The sequence below is a fragment of the Hippopotamus amphibius genome, chromosome 4, assembly GCF_030028045.1.
Source record: "Hippopotamus amphibius kiboko isolate mHipAmp2 chromosome 4, mHipAmp2.hap2, whole genome shotgun sequence".
NCBI classification, from domain to species: Eukaryota; Metazoa; Chordata; class Mammalia; order Artiodactyla; family Hippopotamidae; genus Hippopotamus; species Hippopotamus amphibius.
The window spans coordinates 153,240,089-153,262,985 of NC_080189.1; the positions used below are offsets into that span (position 1 = coordinate 153,240,089).

General features: G+C 32.7%; 1 protein-coding gene across 8 annotated transcripts in view; it reads left to right on the forward strand.

The window, feature by feature from the left end:
• GPHN (gephyrin) overlaps positions 1 to 22,897 on the forward strand; it is a 596,826-nt gene that overhangs the window by 298,566 nt on the left and 275,363 nt on the right. For all 8 annotated transcript variants that reach the window (XM_057732172.1, XM_057732168.1, XM_057732171.1 and 5 more), the window contains one exon: positions 16,588 to 16,682. In XM_057732172.1, coding sequence (XP_057588155.1) covers positions 16,588 to 16,682 — 95 coding nt within the window. The remainder of the gene's footprint in view (positions 1 to 16,587; positions 16,683 to 22,897) is intronic.

Genomic DNA, 22,897 nt, shown 5'->3' on the forward strand with positions numbered 1-22,897 from the left:
ATACAAACCAATTCATTTTCTCTTTTCTCAAACTCCATTAGCATAATAGTACTCAATTATTTCACTACTCACCATCTTGCAGCAGAGGTCAAGTTCAAAACACATCCTGAATCAAAGACATGCAGTTTATAAAGTGCAAACACATTATTTTCTAATAAGCTAGTTATGCCCTTGATAAAGTTTTCTTTTCATAGCTGATGGACAGTATTTTCTAAGTATTCTTTTCTTATGGAATATCCACATTAAATATTTTATGGATAGAAAATTATGAACCTTAATATTTTAGAATTAATGGTCCATTCAAATATACAAACCTTGCAAAATAATTTATAGTTAGAATATTGAATACATATAGCTACTATTAGCAGTCATTTTTTAAAACACCACAATATACAGTCCTATTTACACAATTATTTTGCTTGGCAAACTCATTTTTCTGCATAGAATTCCAAAGGAAAACAATATCCTAGCATGTAATTAACATGAATTACATTTGATTATGTAGACATTTAAGGCATTTTATAAACTTTTCCTGACAGAGCTTAACTTCCCCTCTAGTAAAAGAGCCTACTTTTTTAGTTGCCCCCAGCAAGCAAAGAATGCAATGCCAAAAGTTTTTTGGTAAGTGAATTGTTTAACACTTGGCTTGGGAATTCACTGGTGGTCCACTGCTTTCACCGCAGTAGCCTGGGTTCAACACTTGGTGAGAGAACTAAGATCCCTGCAAGCCATGCAGAAAAACACATGGCTTGTATTTTTCGACAGAAACATTTTTTTATATAGGTGATTGTCAAGCAGGGGCATTTTGGTGCCCAGGGTACAGCTAATGCTTGGTGACATTTTGGTTGTCCCAGCTGGAGGGATGTTACTGACATTGGGTGATTAGAGGCCAGGAATGCTGCTAAACATCTTCCAATGCACTGGACAGTCCCCACGACAAAGAATTCTCTGGCCCCAAATGTTAATAGTGCATAAATTGAGAAACTTTTATTTACATAATATTAGTGAGTACTCACTGCCAGGCACTGTGCTGTGGCATGGGGATACATGCATAGAAAGTTATAATCTTAATATTCAGGGAAATTCATTATAGAAATTTATGATCTTAATACTCAGGAAAGAATTGGATAAACAAAATGTAACATGATCATCAGTATAACGTTGGTGTATGTGTAAGGTAAATTTTATCTGAGGGACTTAGGAAAATTTTCAAAAAAGTGATACTAGAACCATTCTTATTTTACCTTTTACTTAAATATACAAAAAGTACACAAATAGTATAGTTACAATTTCATGGATTTGCAAAAAATGAGCATACCCATGTAACCAGCATTCAGATCAAGAAACCAGAATAATCTTTTTTAGTTTCTTAATATTTTATTTTTTTAATTGAAGTATAGTTGATTTACAGTGTTGTGTAAGAAACCAGAATATCATCAGTCCCAAAAGATTCTCTTGTGCCCCCTTTTCATCACAACCCAACCCTTGAGAGTAACTACAGTTCTGACTTTTAGCATCATAGCTTTTCTAGGTTTGTACTAATCATTATATAATTGAAATTGTCTGGTATGTAATCTTTTGTGTCTGGATTCTTTTGCTTAACATTGTATTTGTAAAATTGATTTATACTGTTGCATGTAGTTGTTTGTTAGATCTTATTACCATTATATAAATATGCCAGTATTTAATAATCTACTATAAAGAATTGGTTAATTCTACAATAAAGGCACAATGCTGAAATCATAAGTCTGCCAATAGGTCAGTCTCACTGCAGAATGGGTTTTGAGGAGGCAGTGGCAAGAAAGAACCTGGAGAGGGGTAGAGTCAACTGATGAAGGCTCTCTATGTCATAAAAAAAGGCATTTGAATTCTTTCTAGTAGGAAATGAAGTTTATTTTTTTAAGATGTTAAACAGCAATGAATTTAATGAAATTTACTTTTTAGGGAGACCACTTTCGCAGCAGAATAAAGAATGGGTTAAATGGGAGTAAACTTAGCTACAACACCAATTAGGAGGTTATTGGAATATGCAAACAAAAGATACTGAAAACCTAAATGTAGGTGAGGGTAGGAAAGGTAGGTTACTCTCTCAGGGTAGAATTTATAACACTTTTTCCATATGACCCAGCAATCCCACTACTGGGCGTATACCCGGAGAAAACCGTAATTTAAAAAGACACATGCACACCATTGTTCATTGCAGCACTGTTTACAATAGCCAGGTCATGGAAGCAACCTAAATATCCATCAACAGATGAATGGATAAAGAAGATGTGGTACACATATACAGTGGAATGTTAGTCAGCCATAAAAAGGAACGAAATTGGGACATTTGTAGAGACATGGATGGACCTAGAGACTGTCATGTAGAGTGAAGTAAGTCAAAAAGAGAAAAACAAATATTGTATAATAATGCATATATGCAGAATCTAGAAAAATGGTACAGATCAACTGGTTTGCAAGGAAGAAAATAGAGACACAGATGTAGCAAACAAACATATGGACACCAAGGGTGGAAAGCAGGGGGTGGGTTGGCGTGGATGAATTGGGAGATTGGGATTGCCATATATGTATTACTAATAAGAAAAAAAATCAAATTGTACACTTTAAATATATGCAGTTTATTGTATGTCAATTATAGCTCAATAAAAGTCCTTTAAAAAAAAAGAATTTATAACACTTTTTGACGAACTAGGAGATTGCACAGTAGTTTCCTGAGCCCCCTTTCAAAAACCTATGTGTGTTCCTGACATACAAAATGTGTGCAATGAAGAAAAATAATAGAATTCAATCTTAGTAATTAAAATTGAATTCAAAATAACATTCAAATGTATCTATAGTGCTTGAACCAGATATCATTAGTTGAAAATTGATTGGAATCTTTATGGAGAATATGTAGGAAAATTGGTAGCAGTTTAGATGAAGTTTAATGGCATTGGCCCCTTGTTTTAATTTTAACTTAGAACTTAGGTCTTCCTTTTTGTTGTTTCAGAATTTTGCTATTTTTACTTTATTTTTATTTTTTACGAAATTCATACATTTAGTCATGAATAAGGTGGTTTGCAGTTCAGGAAGGAAAAATAAGAGAGGTGTGTGTGTGTGTGTGTGTGTGTATACTGAAAGCACAAGTTGAGAAAGGAAAGGAAGAAAGAGGTTAAAATATTGCATCTCTATGAATAATAAGGAAATTGTCTGACATGGAATTAATAGTGTTCCCAGATCTCTAGGTGGGAAGATCATTGTGTTTTAATTTTGTTTGTGTATCCATCCCTAAAAAGAATAAAGGACTCAGTGAGTCAGAAAGTTCCCCATAGTCACCCATAATAGCATCACTTCAAAGATGCATTGATTGCTATCTGAGATGGTAGTTAAGCCAGTTGTCTCTTTGTGACCTAGAGAATTAGCTTTTGATAACAGAGCACTATTAATGTTTTTGAAAATGAAGAACTCTAAAATGAATTTTTCTTAAAGCTATAAGCGCTTTATTTATGGATATGAAAACCCCAAAGAATCGGTTGAAAAGGTATTAGAGGCAAGAAAAGTTCAGGATGGCAGCTGAATATGAGTATTTTATAAACATCTATGCTGATATTACTTAAACTAGAAACAACCCACTAGTAAACATTTTGGAAAAAGAGTTCATTTGCAATAGCAGAAAAAAGGAAATTTCATAATGCCTAAGAATAAACTTAAGCCATTTGCCAGACAGACCTGAAAAAAGAAAACGTAAAATATAGCTTGAGTGATTAGAAAGTCATGCCATGTTCTTAGATGCAAATATTTTTGTGAAAATATTTTTGTAATATTTTGTGTAACTTACCTATTTACCTTAAGTTCATTAATACATGTGATATAATTCCCACTGAAATTTTGGGGGAAATTTTCATTCTAAAATTTCATTCTAAAATAGCAAATGTATGAAAACAGCTAGTGATTTTTCTCAAGTAAAATAACAGAATATAATGCACAGTGATTACAGAAAAGTAAACTCAGAGATAAATGCAACCAAATGATATTTCATTAACATACCTATGTATAAATAGAATTTAGCATAATATAAATATGATATATCAAGACACTGGAGGAAAGAAGGGTCATTCAATAAAAGGTTTTGAGAAAATTGGCTATCCATTTTAGTGGAGAAGATTGATCATGCAGTACAAAATTAAACTACAGACAGATTAAATATTTAAACATTAAAAACTACAAACTTATGATTTAAAAAATAGGATGTTATTTTTCTGATCTCTAGGTTAGAGAAAAGTTTCCAGGTGAGACTTGAGCCCAGAAAATATAATAAAAATACTAATAGAACCCCTTGTATAAGCATTTGAAACCTCTTAATGGAAATGTCAACTGAGTAAAAAGTGTAACAAATGTCAACTTAAAATTAATATTTGCAATAGATTTAAATGCCAAAGGTTTAATATTTTAATATATTGTTTTATAAATATTAAATAGGAATAACATGGCAACCAGTAGAATAGCAGGCAGAGGATATATACAGGCCATTTGCAAGGGAAAAGAAGCACCTTAGTTTTAAATATGTACTCATAACTGGTAAGAAATGTAAACTTTTAAAATATTCTGTTGCTTTGTACACATCAGTTAAGTAACTATTTAAAACTGAGATTGCCTAGAATTGGCAAGGTTTAGATGAAAAGAGCGTTGTTGTTTGGCATATAAATTATTAATATCTTCTCATAGGGCAATGCGCACTGTATCAAAAACCTAAATGTAATAATATAAAAGACATTCATTTTATAGAGGAATAAAGCAGTTTCCAAGTAATGTGTTGCCTGGAATAATATATTAAAAGCTATGCTTCTCCCACATCATAATTTGCTTCTCACTTATAATAATTTTGCTGCTTTATTTAGTTGAAAAACTGAAAAATCTTGAGAGGAATCCTTAGAATGATCTTAATATGCCAGCATTGAAAACTCTCATTTTTGAGACTAATGTCAGTTATCCATAGTTAACCAAAAGCAGTGTCCCTTTATCTGTAAAGATATATGCCCAGAATATATCATGTTAGATTTAAAACAGTATAGTGTCTCATATTGCTGTGAAGTAAAAACTAATTTTGAGGTTACTTTTCAATTATGATAATGATTGTATCATATCATATCATTTGTCCCTTGCTTTATTTTTTTAAATTTTTTTATTGAAGTACAGTTGATTTACAGTATTTTGGGTATACAGCAAAGTGATTCAGTTATATATATATATGTATACATATCTATTCTTTTTCAGATTCCTTTCCTTTATAGGTTATTACAAGATATTGAATATAACTCCCTGTGCCATACAAAATAGAAATGTGTTGTTTGTTTATTTTATATATAGTAGTCTGTATCTGTTAATCCCAAATTCCTAATTTATACCCCTCCTTTCCCCTTTGGTAACCATAAGTTTGTTTTCTATCAATATATCTGTGAGTCTATTTCTGTTTTGTAAATAAGTTCATTTGTATCATTTTTTTTAGATTGCACATATAAGTGATATCATGATATTTGTCGTTCTTTATCCTACTTACTTCACTTAGTATGATAATCTCTAGGTCTATCCATATTTCATTCTTTTTTATGGCAGAGTAATATTTCATAATGTATGTATGTGTACACACACATGCCCCACATCTTTATCCATTCCTCTGTCGTTGGACATTTAGGTTGCTTGCATGTCATGGCTATTGTAAATAGTGCTGCCATGAACATTGGGATTCATGTATCTCTTCAAATTAGAGTTTCTGTCTTTTCCGGATATATGCCCAGGAGTGTGTCCCTTGCTTTAAATAGTCTTTATTGCTTTTAACAGATAATGTTTTGGATTTCTATTAATTATTATTTATTTAGCTTCATAACCTTCCTCTGCCAATGACACAGGAGCAACTCAGATCTAATCTCCACTTCTATCAATAACTTTAAGAGTAAATCTCCATTTGCCCTGATTGATTTAGGCCTTATTTATTTTGAGATGCTGGAAATGAATACTATAATTCTTTTTTTCTGACTTCTTCCAAGTTTGAACAACTACTCTTTCTCTTTGATGTTTTCTTGTCATTGCTCCTGGAGATCAGAGACAGGTCAGGAAGATTAAGGGGAATATTCCTTAAGTGGGCTCATCATAAAAAGCTTTATGTTACATAAAGTTGTAACATGAAAAGCTTTAAAAAAAATAGAGAATTTACAGAGGTGGTGGTATCTGAAAATAATTCACAGAAAATTACAAAAGTCTGATAATTTCTGGGAAACTTGTGTTAAAAAAAGAGGAAGGTGGGGACTTCCCTGGTGGGGCAGTGGTTAAGAATCTGCGTGCCAATGCAGGGAACACAGGTTTGATCCCTGGTTTGGGAAGATCCCACATGCCATGGAGCAACTAAACCCATGCACCACAACCACTGAGCCTTCACTCTAGAGCCCATGAGCCACAAATATTGAGCCCACGTGCTACAACTACTAAAGCCCGCACACCTAGAGCATGTGCTCTGCAACAAGAGAAGCCACCACAATGAGAAGCCCACACACTGCAATGAAGAGTAGCCCCCACTTGCCACGACTAGAGAAAGCCCACATGCAGCAACGAAGACCCAATGCAGCCAATACATAAATTAATTAATTACTTAAAAAAAAAGGAGGGAAAAAGAAAGACTAATCTGGGAAACCAGGACACGACAGAGTCTAATGTTACCACTTTTCACATCCCTACCTATTTGTTTTCTGTCCTTTCTCTAGAAACAAACTTGGTTAGGTATAGAAGTCTGCCCTTCCTACAGTATTGATTGAGCAAAATATCAACTTCCACCTGCCCCACTTAACGTTCCTGCTTTGGTTACCTTCTGCTCTTGGATACTTATTTTTTATTATGTGAAGAGAAGATCTGAATTACTCTGTTCATAGTTACCTATCTGGTTACAAAATCTTTCAGCTTTGTTTTAGAAACCTGAATTTTTTATATCCTTTCTTTGTTGATTCTTGTGAATTTAGTTTGGGCCTAGCATATCCTGAGCTACACTTAAACTTTCTAAAGCATATAATTGGGCTAAAACGAACATCAAGGTAACATTGAAAGAGACAGTGTTGTAAATGAGCAGTCTCAGGAGTGTGTGTGTATATTTTTGTGTATGTTGTCTGCATGTTAGTATGATCATTTCTGCTCATTCTGACTAGGTAATGGGATTTGTTTAGTGGTGGTACATACAACCAACTTCTTCCTCCCCACTCCCACCAGTCAACTATTCAGTTGCCTGTAGCCCTAACCTAAAGAACTCAGCGCCAACCCTAAGACATGTACTTGTGTGTACACACACATGCTTATGCTCAGTTTTATGAAGTATAATTATTTTGTTCAAGGATGGATTCTATTTTGACTTCTAAATCTCAGACTTGAAGGCAACATAGGCTTTATTTGGATAGTGAACTACCTTATTCTAAGCACCACAGTCTGGATATTCTGAAAAAAGTTTGGGCTCTTCAGAGCTTAAATTATAGATCCTGATTCTGAGATATCAACCCTAAGTTCCATACCAGAAATATATATGTGTGTGTGTGTGTGTGTGTATACCTGTTTGTGTACAGAAAGGCATACACACACACAAATATGTGAGTTATGATTTCTTGGAGGAATCTCATAATTATAGAATAAAATATTTCTTTTATCTTTCATATTAGAATGTATATAAGAGCTGTTATGTAACTTTTTAAGAAGTTTTTATTTTTATGATCTTTTTTGCATTCCTATAGTTTTACCTTTTTCATTGGCAAAGGATAGCTGCACTTATTTTTAGAACAGTTTTTAAAAATTGGTCCTCTCATTATTTTTAAGTCCTTGTTAAGAGATTTTTCTTTCATTATAATAAAGGTAAAGATTTTCTTTCATCTGATTATATCAATTTTATTTAATAAATAACCTTTTCTTCCTTTTATATGTCTTCCAGATTGTAACTCACTGAATTATTTTTTATTTTTCATTCTTTTTTTTGAGAGACTCTTATAAAGTATATTTTTCTACTATGAAGTATAATAATAGTTGATTTTAAATGATTATGATAAGACCACTCTATTTAGTATGAGCAGCAGAGCATTAACTTGAGTGGAGTCGAACATTGCCTGTTCATGTTCCCCTATTTTACAGCATCCTGGGTCTAGTCCATCCTGACTTCTTGTCAGGCTGATGTTATTTTTATAGCCTTAATTTGTAATGTATGGTTGTTATGGAAATTTTTAAAATTACATAAACTTATTTGACTTACCAATTTGAATGATTTATTTACCACAAGTAGTTATGGATACTTGCTTATGTTTTTTCATCTTTGCTTAAGTGTATAATTACATTGCTGTTTTCCATTGGACTTAGGTGAAAGCATAAATGCAAGAGGTGTTGTTAGTTCTTTTTTCTTCAAAATATATTTATAATCTTCTCACTTTCTTTTCCCAGTTTACTTTGGAGGTTTTATGGTAATGTCCAAGGCTACATTCCTGGTAATTGGTATCTCCAAAACTGCTGTTTCTTGATAAATCTTCATTAAGTTTTCAAGATTCTTGCTGGCATATTGCATTCTTCAAACATCTTCTGGTAATGCACACACATTCAAAAACAAACATGCCCATAACTTCTATTCTGTATTGCTTCTGATACAACTATTCAATTTCCACAATAGCTTTCACTGTAGTCCATAACAGCAACTTGTACGACATAGGTGACTTTAGATTTGTGTTTTAGTACAAATCATAGTATTCAACAATTTGTTAAGCACTTGCTATGTGTTAGGAATGATACTGAGCATTTTTATGTCCTTCGCATTTAAGCAAAGTACAAAGATCCTTCCTATGTCTGAATAGAGTGTAGTGCCTTGTAAACTGAAAAAAACATCATAGATGTAATGGATTAATATCAGAATTGGAGTCTATAGGCCTAATTTTTATTGATTTACTGTGTGGCTTTATATTATTCATAGAATTTGTTAGTGTCTATTTCTTCACTTACAAAAAGATAATAAAATATGTCTCCTCTGTATTATGTAATATAGGAATATGTTTTGTTTAAACAGAGAATATCTATAGATGTTTTATAAGAAAGGCACCATAAATAAAACCTTCTGGTGTGAATATTTCTCCTATTATTAAATTATGTCGTTAAATAATAGTATTCATGTTTAGCTCTCCAGTGTAGTAAGAGAACTTTTTCACATTTATAAATTTGTTGTATATAGTGTTATCATACTAGCATTATAAATATTGTGACATCCTTCTAGTTAACTAAAATTGCTTTATAGTGTTAACACTTTAGTTTCATAAGAAGGATATCAAATATCATTACCCCTTTTTACCAATGGAAAACTGAGAGAGAGAAATTTCTGGAGTCATAAGAACAAAAGCTGCTCTTTACTTAGTGTGTGAATAATAAAGGACTGTCTGGTTATAGGTGATGAATAAAAAGCCTGATCATAAAGTGAGAGGTTAGTAGCTTTAAAATTCATCTTTACATGAGCAAAACTGTAAGAGAACAAGTTATTTAACTCAAGCTACAGCATGTCATAGCCTTCAGATACTTATGTGTATACATTTTTTTCTCATCTTTACTATTGAAACTTCTATTAAGTTAGCTTATCTCAAGACAACAGCAATATTGGATTTCTTTGCTTTTAGGAAGTACTGTACTCATTTCCATCTTTCCCAATTGGCCAGTAATTTTAAAACTGGGGGTGGTTACGAGAAGACAAAATGCAACACCTTATAATAATATTTAAAGTAGGAATGAGCTGTTTTGGTTTTTCTCTTTCCTTAGCAGTTCTTCTACTTATTCTGCTTCCTTTACCTTACCTGTTTCTTCTTCCTCTCACTTTCTCACATGTGCTTGTTTTGGTGAGAATCTAGTTTTTTTGAAAGAGAACTTCAGATATGATAATTACATGTTTCTAATGTGAATACTTTCTAAAGAGGCCACCAGTGAGAATTATTGTATCTTAAGGCAAAATAGCAAAGTTTTAGGTTTTCTAAAATCAATTGGCAGTGAGTCATTTGCAAATAGTACTTATAAGCCCAAAGTAGGAGCTTATTTCTTTTATTCTCTATTAAGATATTTAAGCACAGCTTATGTTGTTATATGAACATTAAAAACTTACACTGCTTTAAGTAAACAAAGTAATTATCTGTGATCATTAATAAAGTGGAAATCCAATGTGTAGATTTTTTTTAGGTAGCTGTTATGTTTCTACTTATAAACCACTAACCACATTAAAAAAACAAAATTCCAAAGTAGCTGGAGTAAAGAGGCTGGGTTATATATTCACCAGTTAACTGACTAGCCTTTCAGTACAATTTCAAATTGGATCATCTTTCTACTTCATCTTTCTTCAAATTTGAGAAACAGGATATTTTTCCGTATCTATATATCAGCTTTTGAAAAACGTGAATGAGTAACATTTTCTCCTCTATAGATTAAAAGACATGTAACCAACAACCTACAATAAGGAACTTTATTGTTTTTCACATAATGCCAAAAATGAATAAATGTATAATGATGTATAAAAATGCTAATAATCCATAGAAATACTACTATTCTCTCACCTTCTCCTGGAATGATATATATGGTAGCACAATTTGTAAGCAGACCATAAAGATAAGTGCTATTCTTGTGAAAATCTATGATAAAAAATAATTCACTCATTTGAGTTCCCTGATTTTTTGTTTGATAATTTTACTATCAAATTAATATTTAGATAAATGAGGGAAATAATATGAAAAAGTACTCACTGTGTAAAGAAATTGTAAAGCTTAGGAGTACTCACTGCTCTATATATACTCAGCTTGGTTATTTAACAAGGGTTGGGATCTCAGTGTTAGCAAATAGGGTGAGATTTTTCATAGTTAAAGTAACACTTAGAAATCTTTTAATCACCTGTGATGTATTTGTACGGCTAACATTGAAGTAAATCTTATGGTTGAGCCAGATAAATTGGTTGGCTTGCTTTAAGGGCCATGCTGTACGAGAAATACTTATCTTTAAACGTTAGAACCTTATCTAGCATGGTGATACAGTAACTCAGTGGTGCTTATGGGAACTGAGATGAACAATGGAAACAGTAGACTCTTCACTCAGTATCTCATGCTTACTGAAGAGTACATGTTTGTTGAATGGAATGGAAGATGACATTGCCTGCAATACTTAAATTTTTAATTTTTTTTTGCTTTTTCTCTATAATTATACTGTCTCCTTTGATCTTTCATCATAACCAGATCTTACTTAAATATTGTACAACTTTAACTGAAAAACTAAATGGAATATCCCCATTTTGAAAAGCTTTCTGCTTCTTCCAGGAGTGAAAAAATATGTAAATATTTAAAAAGGTTAAAGCTCCAAGAAAAGAAATACATTATCAATAGGTTCACATCTCCCAAGTAAAACAGGAATAACTATTTTCATTGCTTGGTTGCAGCTTCTCCTTTGTAACAGTAGTCTTTAACCACATGGTCACACTGTTATGATGCACTGATGTGTTATGATTGGTTGAAAGGTGTTTGTAATTAGTAATATAACATTAACAAAATCTGTAAATGAATGCTTTTAATTAATTAGAAGAAATTAAAGACTACCCTTATTTTAAAGTGTAAAATAAAATTTATATGTTTGAGTCAGAATGTACTTAGCTGGCATTAATGGATAGAATTAGGAAAGTTTAATTGGCTGGCATTAAACTGCCTGTTTTTACCTAATTTATCTCCTCACTAGGTCTATTATTTTGCTCTGATGAAGGATCCTCACATTTATTTCGATCTGTTTTATAAAGTTGAATATAAGGTGATTATGAATATTAGAACAAGTTGTGCACATTATCATTAATCTACCTCATTCCTTCTGTCTGCAGTGTGTTTTTCAAAGTGTAGTCCTCTGACCAGCATCACAAGCATGACCTGGAAACTTGTTAGAAATGCAAAATTTGAGACCTCAACCAGACATTCTGAATCAAAATCTCCAGCAATCAGCATTTAACAAGGATTCTAGGAGATCCTGATGCACACTAAAGTTTGAAAACCACTGTTCTAATCATATCCCACCTTGATAGCTTAACAAGGTTATTAGTATCCATTAGATAGTGTTTCAAAGATAATCTGTTATTTAAGATTATTTAATCAGCAGAGGGCACTGTAGTAGTTGTTAGGAGGAAACTGTATTGAATCTACATAGTCAAGTAACAAGCATATAAATATTAATACACAAATGCCTTTTGATAAAAGTATGTCTATAAAAATAAGTAAAAGCACTATACTGAGTGATTTTTCACGATCATCATGCATACAAGAAATTTCTGCACATTTTATTTAGCTATTGTGTGTCCTAAACATCATTGCCTGTTAGCGATCATGTTTTTTAAGGTAGTTTTTCCTATGAAGCTAAAAATGGACCTGAACTTCATTGACAGATTCCCTGGGCTATAGAATCATTATTTATGACACCCTTTTTTGCAACTTGAGCAGTCTTTGAAGCGTCTTTCTGACTTTAATGTTATCTTCAAAGTGTCAAGGGTAAAATAAAAGGATCACAATAAGTGATTCTCCACAGGAGATTGCAACCTTCAAAGCTTAGAAAATATTTGGAAGTTAAAAATAAACTGTCTTACTTAAAGAATATAGCTAAATCCAATTAAACCTCATTATTTTGGAATCTACTAGTCCAGAAAAGGTTATATCTGAAGTAAGACTATAAATTTCTACTATTGCTCAAGGAAAAAAAGAATTTGGTAATCAAATTAGTAATTTATAAAAGAAAAAAGCAGAAAACAGAACTGAAGCTGATCAAGAAAAAATGATTTCAAACTTTTAATGGCTTTTTTTTGCCATTGATTACGAATAATCCATTGATAATTATTGCTGGTTATCTACTTGTTAACAGGTACTGATAACCTTCATTTCTCTATACATGTTGTCCTAGTATGTATGATTGAAGGAATAAAGCTACATTTGTTATAACCACTCTTCTCTTTGGATTTGCTAATAATTTAGACAGTTTTTTCTCATTTTATTCGAAGTTAACTTTTATTTTCTTGCTCTTTGCCTTCTAGTTGAGCCTCCCCATTTACAGTTTATAGTTGTTTTCACCCAGCTCTTGCTCTTCTGTCCATCTTCCAATTTCCACTTCGTTTGGCTGCTTGTTCCCTGCTTGTACCATTACTTCAGTATTCTTCTTCCTGTCCCCCACTTGCCAGTGTTCTTATGTTTAGGTTCTCGCACTGTATTCCCTTTCCCCTCATCTTTAGTTCTCAACCACTGTTTCTAGGTTTTGTTTCGGATTTTTGTACTATTTCTCTTCTCTAACTGGTATAATCTAAACTGCAAGGATGTGAGAATTGGAAAGCAGAGGCATAGAGAAAATTGACATGTATTGAATGCCTACTCTGTGCTAAGTGATGTACTTACATCACTGAATTCTTATAAAATGTAGGTATGCTTTATTATTAGCTCCATTTTATTCATAAGTACACTGAAGCTCAGGGAGGTTAAATGTTGTGTTCTAATTCACAGAGCAACTAAGTGATAAAGCCAGGTTTCAAACCTATATTGGTTCATTTATTCACTCCTTGTATTCCACAAATATTTATTGAGTACACATTCTATATGTTGGGCACTGTGGTAGGTGCTTCAACAGATCCAGTCGTTACTCTCCAGACTTTAATTGTGTTGTGGTATTGTCTGACTTCACAGATGATGACCTTTTTGCTACATCAAACAGAGGAAGAGAAAGTAAAAAGTAAATAGAATGGTTCTGATGTTTTATGGAAAAGACATATTTGATATAGATATAAGAAAGACTATATTTGCACATTATTTAGGAATATATAGCAAAAGGATTGCTTTACGTCTAGACCTAGAGAGAGTCTCCCTCCTCCCTCACCCCGTCAACACCAGTACCTTTTAGTGGCATCACCACAATATATATTTTCCTCTTATGTTCTATACTGCACAAGATTTATGTCTGTAGGCCAACATTCTCTAGAAAGTCTTCAGAAAGAATTAACTGTCCTCCCTAAATTATGTTTGGAAACAAATGAAGACCTCTGTATAAGAATACATACATTCATCCATCCATCTATCATCCATATATTTACTAATACACTAAAAATATTTAAGATGGTTTAGCCAAATACATAAAACACATCAGAACTTTCAATAAGATAAATGTGGAAAAATAGGTAAGGAAAAATAAGATGAAATGAGGTTGTGTTCAGTAAGCCTACTAAAAAAAATTCATAAATTTGTCTCTGTTCTCAAGGGTAACTTGATTCACAGTCATCATAATTTTAAAACAAATTGGTGTCACAGAAGAGTACCCATTCCTAGTTGTAATGCTTAAGAGGAAGTTTCTCCTACATGTCCTCCTAAAGAGGACCTCAGTACAGTGTGGTGAGCAGTGGCCTCAGATACTTGCTAAAATAAATATGAGTTTCACTGAGCCATTTAATTGTATCCAGTTGCATACCACAAAAGCAAAGCCCAGTAAAACAATTCTTTTAAAAGTGGAATAAGCCTTTTCAGGTAGACCACTGTGGTTTGGCCAAATCCAATGGTATATTTTAGAGGATCTAGAATAATGAATGAATTGCATCTCTTTTAGGTAATTCTCATATGTAATTTTTCAACAAAGTTTTTCATGTCTAGATGAGTACATGAAACTAATAAGAGTGAGTTTACACACTCTCATAAGTTTTATTCACTACTGCAACATTATTGCATAGAATACTACCTAGTACATAGTAGGTGCTTAATAAGTATTGTATGGATGGATAAATGCTGTGCTTTGAAGTATCTAAGTGAAAGACTTCCTCTCAGCTGTCTGTTGATATTTTCTTCCATTGTCCTTAAATAAAGTGTGCTACTATACTTTGGAGTACATCTTCTTTGTGTGGACCCCCAAATTCATTAAATGTGAGACATTGCTTAGATGACTTTTTCAAACAGATAATGAAATCAATATTAACCCTGTGCAAAGAGCTCTTTTAAAGTTGTTCTTAGTAACATCCCTTCTGTGATTTTTAGGGCTCTAAGATTTTAAGGTCCCTAAGAAATTGTAAACTTCAGTAAAGCAATTTTAACATGGAAATAGTGTTACTTTTCTCAAAATGATACCAGATTTATTGAATTTGGAAGATACGGGATAGATTCTGTATAATATTAGCTTGACAATTTTTAGCTGTGTATTGATATTTTAATGAAAGTAGTTAACTCCCAAATTTAGGAATTTAAGAATGTCCTTTTCTCCTTTCTGCTGACCCTTTATTTTTAAAACAGGTTTTATTGAAAAGCATATGGTAGTGTTAGTTTTCCTTTAAAATTTCTGACATTGTTAAATATTGCATTATGCTGAGAGTCAGTGAACCAGTAGATTACATCAATTTCAGTAATCCTTTATTCAATATAATTATAAGCGATTAATTTATAGGGCATCTTAAAAGTTTATTTGTAATATCAACAGGCATGTAACACATACTTGGTGCATTTTAACTGCTTTGCCCAGATTTCTTACTCTATGAAAATCTGTTGACATAACAATCTGAGGCTTCATTTTAAAATTTAGGTTATTAGGCTAGAAGAGACATTTATCAACCTAAATTTTGCCTAGAGCAATGATCTTATTTAGGATGATCACTCTACTTCTAATGAAATATTGAAATATCAACCTTTCACTGTATTTTTCCATAACTTTATTTTGTTTGCCTTTCTTATTTACTGTAGTACTTTATTTTGCAAGCTTTCTTCCTATGTTGCTCCCAAATATTGTAACCTACTACATATGTAGAAAGAGGATTAGAAATGGATTAAATCATATGTTTTACTCCCAACTTTAGCCTAAAGCATATCTTTACCATCACATTATGATAAATATATACCTATTTTAATAGACTGACCTTTAGAAAATGAAATTTTCTTGCCTCCTTCAGTACCTTATTCCAGGTTTAACCACACTTGTCTTAAGAATGCCCTATCTTAAAACTTTTATAGTTAAAGCCTATCACTTCATTAATCCTTTTTTAAAACAATCAGTTAATTTATATTGAAGATATGGAAATGGTAAATCTAGAGTTTTTCTTCTACCTAATTTATGGGGAAAGTTGACTTGATAATTTCTTGAGTTCCATTTATTGTATCATAAAATCATAGAGCTAGGAGATATATATGTTTTTAGGGACTAATTATTTCAAGAGTAATAGACAAAGAAAGCTACCCAGATTTCTTACTGTATGAAAATCTATTAAGCTGTTATAGCAATCTGAGGCTTAATTCTAAAATTTAGGTTATTAGGCAAGATGAGATTTCTATCAAAATTTCTATCAAAATTTCTGTCAAAATCTTGTTGTAAGGGGTAAGAAAGGTCTGCTAATATAAAAATTCCCTTGATATTCTGGTCCTCAGCTTTTATTCAGTGGTCCCAAAGAATTGAAGCTTGATGCCTTAAAAAAATAGTTGGAGAACTAAAAAATATGGTTTATAGATAGCATGGTTTGTAATTATTTTTAAGTTAATTTTACTACTCTGCTTTCCTTATTTTTCATTAATTTCACTCAGTCTGCTATTTAATCTTTAATTACAGGCCACAAAAGAAGTAATAGAACGGGAAGCACCAGGGATGGCCCTGGCAATGCTGATGGGATCACTTAATGTTACACCTCTGGGCATGCTCTCTAGGTAAGAAAGTCACCAACATGTTGCAAAGAAAATCCGTACCACTAATTGCAATAGACCGATAAACCTAAGAAACTTTAGTCATACCACTTAATTTTGCCCCCCTTATTTCCCAGAGTTATGAGTCTCAGTATCCTGTCTAGTTAAATCATGGCCACAGTTTGTTTCAAGTTCTTTTTTTTTTCTTTTTTTTTTTTTTGCATATTGTGTTGAAACTTTTAGAAAATATTGTGTTACTGATAAAAGTTATCAATTATAACCACAAGAAGAGTCCAGCTTATTAAGATTAAAATATTATTTTTTTGTGAGTATAATCATCAATTAATTTTCCTTAGTTGTCATTAAATACTAATTTAGTAAAACTAAGCAGTAGAGTCTTTTTTAACAAGTTTTCACAAGTTAGGAACTTCATTTCAGTTTGTAAACAGGCATATTGATGTGTGGTCATGAAAAGAAGCTCAATCAATAACATATTACTAGAATATTAAATTAGTATATTTAAAAGTATGCCTTGTTGACCTAGATGTTGACATCTATCCTCAATTTGATGGTTTAGTTATTTATTTGTTATTATTTTAGCAATTCTTAGATTAAAATGCCCTTTAATGTGAATAGCATACACCATTTAAGTTAAAGACAGAAATATCAACTTAGTGAGAATCTGTTGATTCAACGACCATTGATTAATACAATCTAGAAAATACACAGCAACTTTATAATTGCAGGGTTTCACAATCATTATTTATAGCCATTTATTGACCCTGTATGCAACATGAATATAAAAGTAAATATATCCATTTAATGCATAGAATATGAGTTATAATGCCCCTTCTGTTATTTAGACGAAATTTGTATCCCGTAAATGGCAGCCACTTGAAGCACAGCTACAGGGAAATGTGAATGCATCATTAGTTACTGTATTTTCTTTCCTGTTACAAGTACTATGTTACAACATTTCATTTTAATAAGAGCCAAAAAAGAACTAAAATAGCTTGATAGAGATTTTGAATTTAAAAGTCCATGCTGGTCTTTAACTAACTCACATTGATTCTTTTATGCTGTTCTTTTTTAATTTTTACTTACATTACCTGCCCATAGGAGATGAAAGGTCACATTTGGTCCTTTTTCTCTATGGAATTAAGTAGTAGTCTTTGAATATAAAAGAACTCTTTCTTGGCATACAAGGAATATAGTTAAGAAAGAATTAAACAAGATAAATCTCTTGTTAATTATTTTATAATAAAAATCTAATTCAACAAACATAATAATACTCTATTTGCCAGGCCTTGTATTAACTATTAGGGATACTAAATATGGGAGGAAAAGTAAGACGTGATCCTTACCTTAAGGGTCTGCAGTTTATCTGGAGAACTTGTTTCTTGCAACTGTTAAGGTAACTCTTTAAATTGAATATAGCTTTCTCAGTCTAGTATAGAAATAGGACTTTTGCCTTATTGAAAGATTTTTCTGGATTAATTTCTCCTCTGCCTTCTGAATCCACATAATTACTGAGCACTGGACTGCTTAGCAAATGGAAAATAAATCAGCAGGAGGTGATTTTAAGTATTTTGGAATAAGTCCATCATCTTTAGGCTGAAGGCTTTGAAAATTAAAACATATACACAGCATGGTAACAGATTCTTCTGGCTTTTCTTTATGTTCAATATCTGTTGAACTGAGAGTTTTTTACAAATTTGAAACAGATAATAATCGGCATGAGTTATGGAAAAGAGAATTGTGGACTACTTCCCTTAATGTTTATTTTTGTGTGCTTTTCAGATCATTTAAAATAAATTTTTAACAGCCATAATTAGATTGAGTCTTCCTTTCTATAGCATTTTTGCCTTGTATATACTTGGGACTTTGAACTTTGCTTATATTATAGCACATGCTATATTATAATTATTTACTTTCTTGTCTGTTTTACCTAATTTATATAAAATCTAAATTTGTGTTAACAACAGCAGCTTTACCTTATTCATTTTACATCCTCAGCCCCAAAACAATTTCTGACATATAGTAGGTACTCAAAAAAATGCTTATTGTTATGGTTACTATTGATAAATCAGTGTTTCATCCTAGCTGTCATAGAATTTTTTTCAAGGTAAAGTAATGCATCAAGTTGGTGCCTTGCCCTCCTACTTTTATCTCTAGAGAGCAGCATTAAATAAAATTAATTTTTAAAATTACTAAATCTGTTTAAGTGGTTTCATCTGCTTGGTTAACTTAATATCTTGCAGGGTTTTTTGTACACATAAGTTGAAAGATTGTATCAAATAATGGTTAAGAGCATCATCTCCAAACTCAGACTGCTTGGGTTGTATTCTGGCTCTGTTACTAGCTACATAACATCTTTCTTTTTCTCATCTCTGTAATGAGGGTGTTAGTAGTACCAGCCTTCTTGAATTAAGTAAACTAGTCCATTTAAGTCCTCAGAACAGTTGATTCATAGTAAGTTTAAGTGTTGATCACTGTTGTGTTGTTATTGTTCAGAGTTCTAGATCTTAGAGCAAGTCTGCTGGCAGAACTTTTTAATGCTTTCCTTCATCTGGAAATGTCTTTATCTTACCTTAATTCCTAAAGGATATTTTCACTATATACAGAATTCTGGATTGACTGTTCTTTCCTTTCAGCATTTTAAAAAATGTTATTCTACTCTCTTCTGGCTCCATGGTTCCTGTGGAGAAATCCATAGTCATTTGAACTGATATTCCCTTATATGTATGCTTTTTTCTCTGGATGCTTTGAAGATATGCTTTCTTTATCTTTGATTTCAACAGTTTGATTATTCTGTATCTGGATGTGGTTTTCTTTGAGTTTATCCTTTTGGATTAAAAGAGCTTCTCGAATCTGTAAACTTACGTTTTGAATCCGTAAACTTATGTCTTTAACCAAACTTGGGAAATCTTTAGCTGTTGGTTTTTCAGATTTTTCTTTTTCTGCACCAATCTCTTTCTCATTTTCTTCTGGCACTTTGTAATGTGAATTATACATCTTTTGATAATGTATCACAGATCTCTGATGTTCACGTTTTTATTCAGTTTTACCCTATTCTTCAGATTTTTATTAATCTGTCTTCAAGTTTACTGACATTTTTCATCTTCATTTTGCCTTTGAGCCTATCCAGGTGAATTTTAAAATTACAGATACAGTATTTTTTTCAGTTCTAAAATTTCTATTCGGCTGTGTTTTATGGTTCTATTTATTTGCTAAGAACTTTTCTTTGCATTTATTTCAAAAGTGTTGACCTTTATTTCATGGAAAATAGTTATAATAGCTGCTTAATATTATTTTTCTAAAAATCCCAGTATCTGAATCAGCTCGGAGTTGACATCTGTTGATTTTCTTTTTTGTGAGAAGTGATCAGATTTTCCTGATTCTTTTCTACATTCAGTAATTTTGGATTGTACCCTGGACATTTTGAATATTGTCTTTTAAGACTCCAGACTCTGTTAAAATCCTCTGGAGAGAGTTCATTTGTTCATTTGTTTGTTAGTTAGTTAGTTGGTTAGGTTTGTTTGTTTGTTTGTTTGTTTGTTTGTTTCAGGAATCCATCTGATTAGATTCAGATTGAAAATTCTGTCTTGCCTTATGTGGATGGTGATTCAGCCTTTGCTATACTGTTTGGATCTGCCCAGGACATGAACCATGCAAGAGTTAGTTTGAGATGTAGGCAGTGGAGTATATTATACTTATGTTTTTAAAAAGCCGTTCTTATACTTCTTTGAGTCTGGCACACATGCTTAGCTCAGGAGTGAGCCTGGGACTTGTGTCAATTCATTTGCAGAATTAAGGAATCTGCCTTCTCCAGCTTTCTCCTATCCAAGAATTTCCCTGCACTCTACAGTTCCCAGTTAATACTCTACAAGAAATAGCTTCTGGCTAGAGGAACTGGGAATAGAAGATATTTCTTGCAGTGTATTAATCCCCTGTGCTGTTATGCAGTTCCATACAATTGGACCACCTTCAGGGCAAAGGTAAAAGAAAAGGAAAAAAATAAAATAAATAACAGAGCTTCCTCTCACCCAAGCTTTTAGACTTTAGCCAGAGAGACAGATCTTCTCACTGGGTTCTAGTGCTTGCACCATCATGGTCACAGTGGTGCAGCTCTGTAACTGGAATTAGCCCTATTAGGGGTTATTATCCAAGTTCTGACTTCAGTCTGCAATCTGTCTGCTACTGTTTATGTTCACAGTTCTCAGGTAGTCACTCTTTGATTTTCTGTCCACAATGAGTAGGAGAAAGAGCCATAATTAAGGTTCTACTATCTTGGTCAACACCAACAGAAAAATAGCTCTATTTTTAAAATCAGATCCCGGAGATTATATCCTGGCATTTACTAGCATTTACTATCCATGTGACCTTGGGAAATTTACTCAGCTAGGTTTAGCACTTCTAGTCCCAGTATCTAATTGAACTGCCCACAAAAATGCAGCATATAAACTCTCCAAATCTATAATTTATGCCCCACTCACTTTTTAAGGAGATAAAATACTTTTTGTTCTAAATGTCATTGACAATAATAGAGCAACCACTGTGGTTACACACTGAGGCATAATTTATCCTGGTTTTATTCTCAGTTCGGTCATTAACTTGATTTGTGATCTCTACTCAGCTTTTTAGTGACTTCACATAGCTCATGGAAATGTTACAAGGTCCTATATAGATATAGTCACTAAAAAAAAAAAAAACTATTTTATGAATACCTAAATTCATAAAAGGAAAAAGTTATAAGCAGTTTTTCATTTTATGAAGAGATTTACCATTGTAATACTCAATAACCCATCTTTCAATTGTGTTTTAAATATTCAGCTTATTTTTTTGTTATGTAGAATTTTCCATACTATATCTATCTTATGAAGTAGAAGATGAGATCTCTAGTTAGTTTTTTTTTTTTTTGATAAATTTATTTTATTTATTTATTGGCTGCATTGGGTCTTCATCGCTGCAGACGGGCTTTCTCTAATTGCTGAGAGTGGGAGCTACTCTTCATTGTGGTGCTTTTCTCATTTTAGTGGCTTCTCTTGTTGCAGAGCATGGGCTCTAGGCACGTGGGCTTCAGTAGTTGCAGCACACGGGTTCTAGAGCACAGGCTCAATAGTTGTGGTGCATGGGCTTAGTTGCTCCATGGCATGTGGAATCTTCCCAGAGCAGGGCTCACACCCGTGTCTCCTGCATTGACAGGTGGATTCTTAACCACTGCACCACCTAGGAAGTCCTCTAGTTAGTTTTTAATGTATGAAGTAGGACTAATCTTTTTTTCTTACACTTTGCCCCACTATCTACCATTATTGCCAACTTGACCGCAGCTTCATTTAGTCAGTAATTGAACATAAACACTCAGATACATGCACTGCTATTGGGGAGGAGTTAACTTTTTCCATTCAGTGACAAAAATGGGTTCATACTAATATTGTTTAAAAGTTTTTTAAGGAAAAAAAATACTGGATTTAAATTTTTATATCAGTGAATTAAATTATCCCTAGTATTATTTAAAACATGTTAAAATAACATGGATCATTTAAAATAATAATTGATAATAACAGTATTATCATCTTGAAGTGCTTCTAATTTTTAACCTAAAACCAAATATATTTAGCATATAAAAGGCTGTAGAAGGGATCTGGGCAGAAGATAATAGAGAGGAAGTAACAGTAATCCATTTCATGACCTAGACAACGGTTGGACTAATAACAGAATCTGATATAACAATTTTGGATATCTAGAGTGTATTCAAAGGCTTGAAGCTTCCAGGAATAGGTTTGGTTGGTAAATTGTGGTTAATTTCAGTCAATTTTAGCCCAAAATAATAGTAACTTTGCACTCCCCAATCCCTCAACCCCATGGCAGGCAACCACACTAGCATGCTTGTGGGAGCCAGAGTGCGCATTTAGGACCTTGTCTTTCAAGTATCCAGAATCCAGGTTCTATTTGCGGATTATTGCTTTGGATTATAGAGGTAAGAACAAAGGCAGGTTGCTGTTGTTGTAACCCTCACCAAGTGAAGTGACTTCAAGGAGAATTAAAGGGACAGTGCCTTTGGCTTTCCCCTACATTTTTCTCTTTTCCCCCTTTTAGGAGCCAGACATTTAAGGATTAGGACACTCAAGAGCAACCAGATACATAAGGAATATTAAAAAGTCATTGCACATGCCCAAAGAAAAGTGCAGGCTCAGAAAAGAGCTGGGTTGGCCTTAGATTTAAACCACAGGCTGATG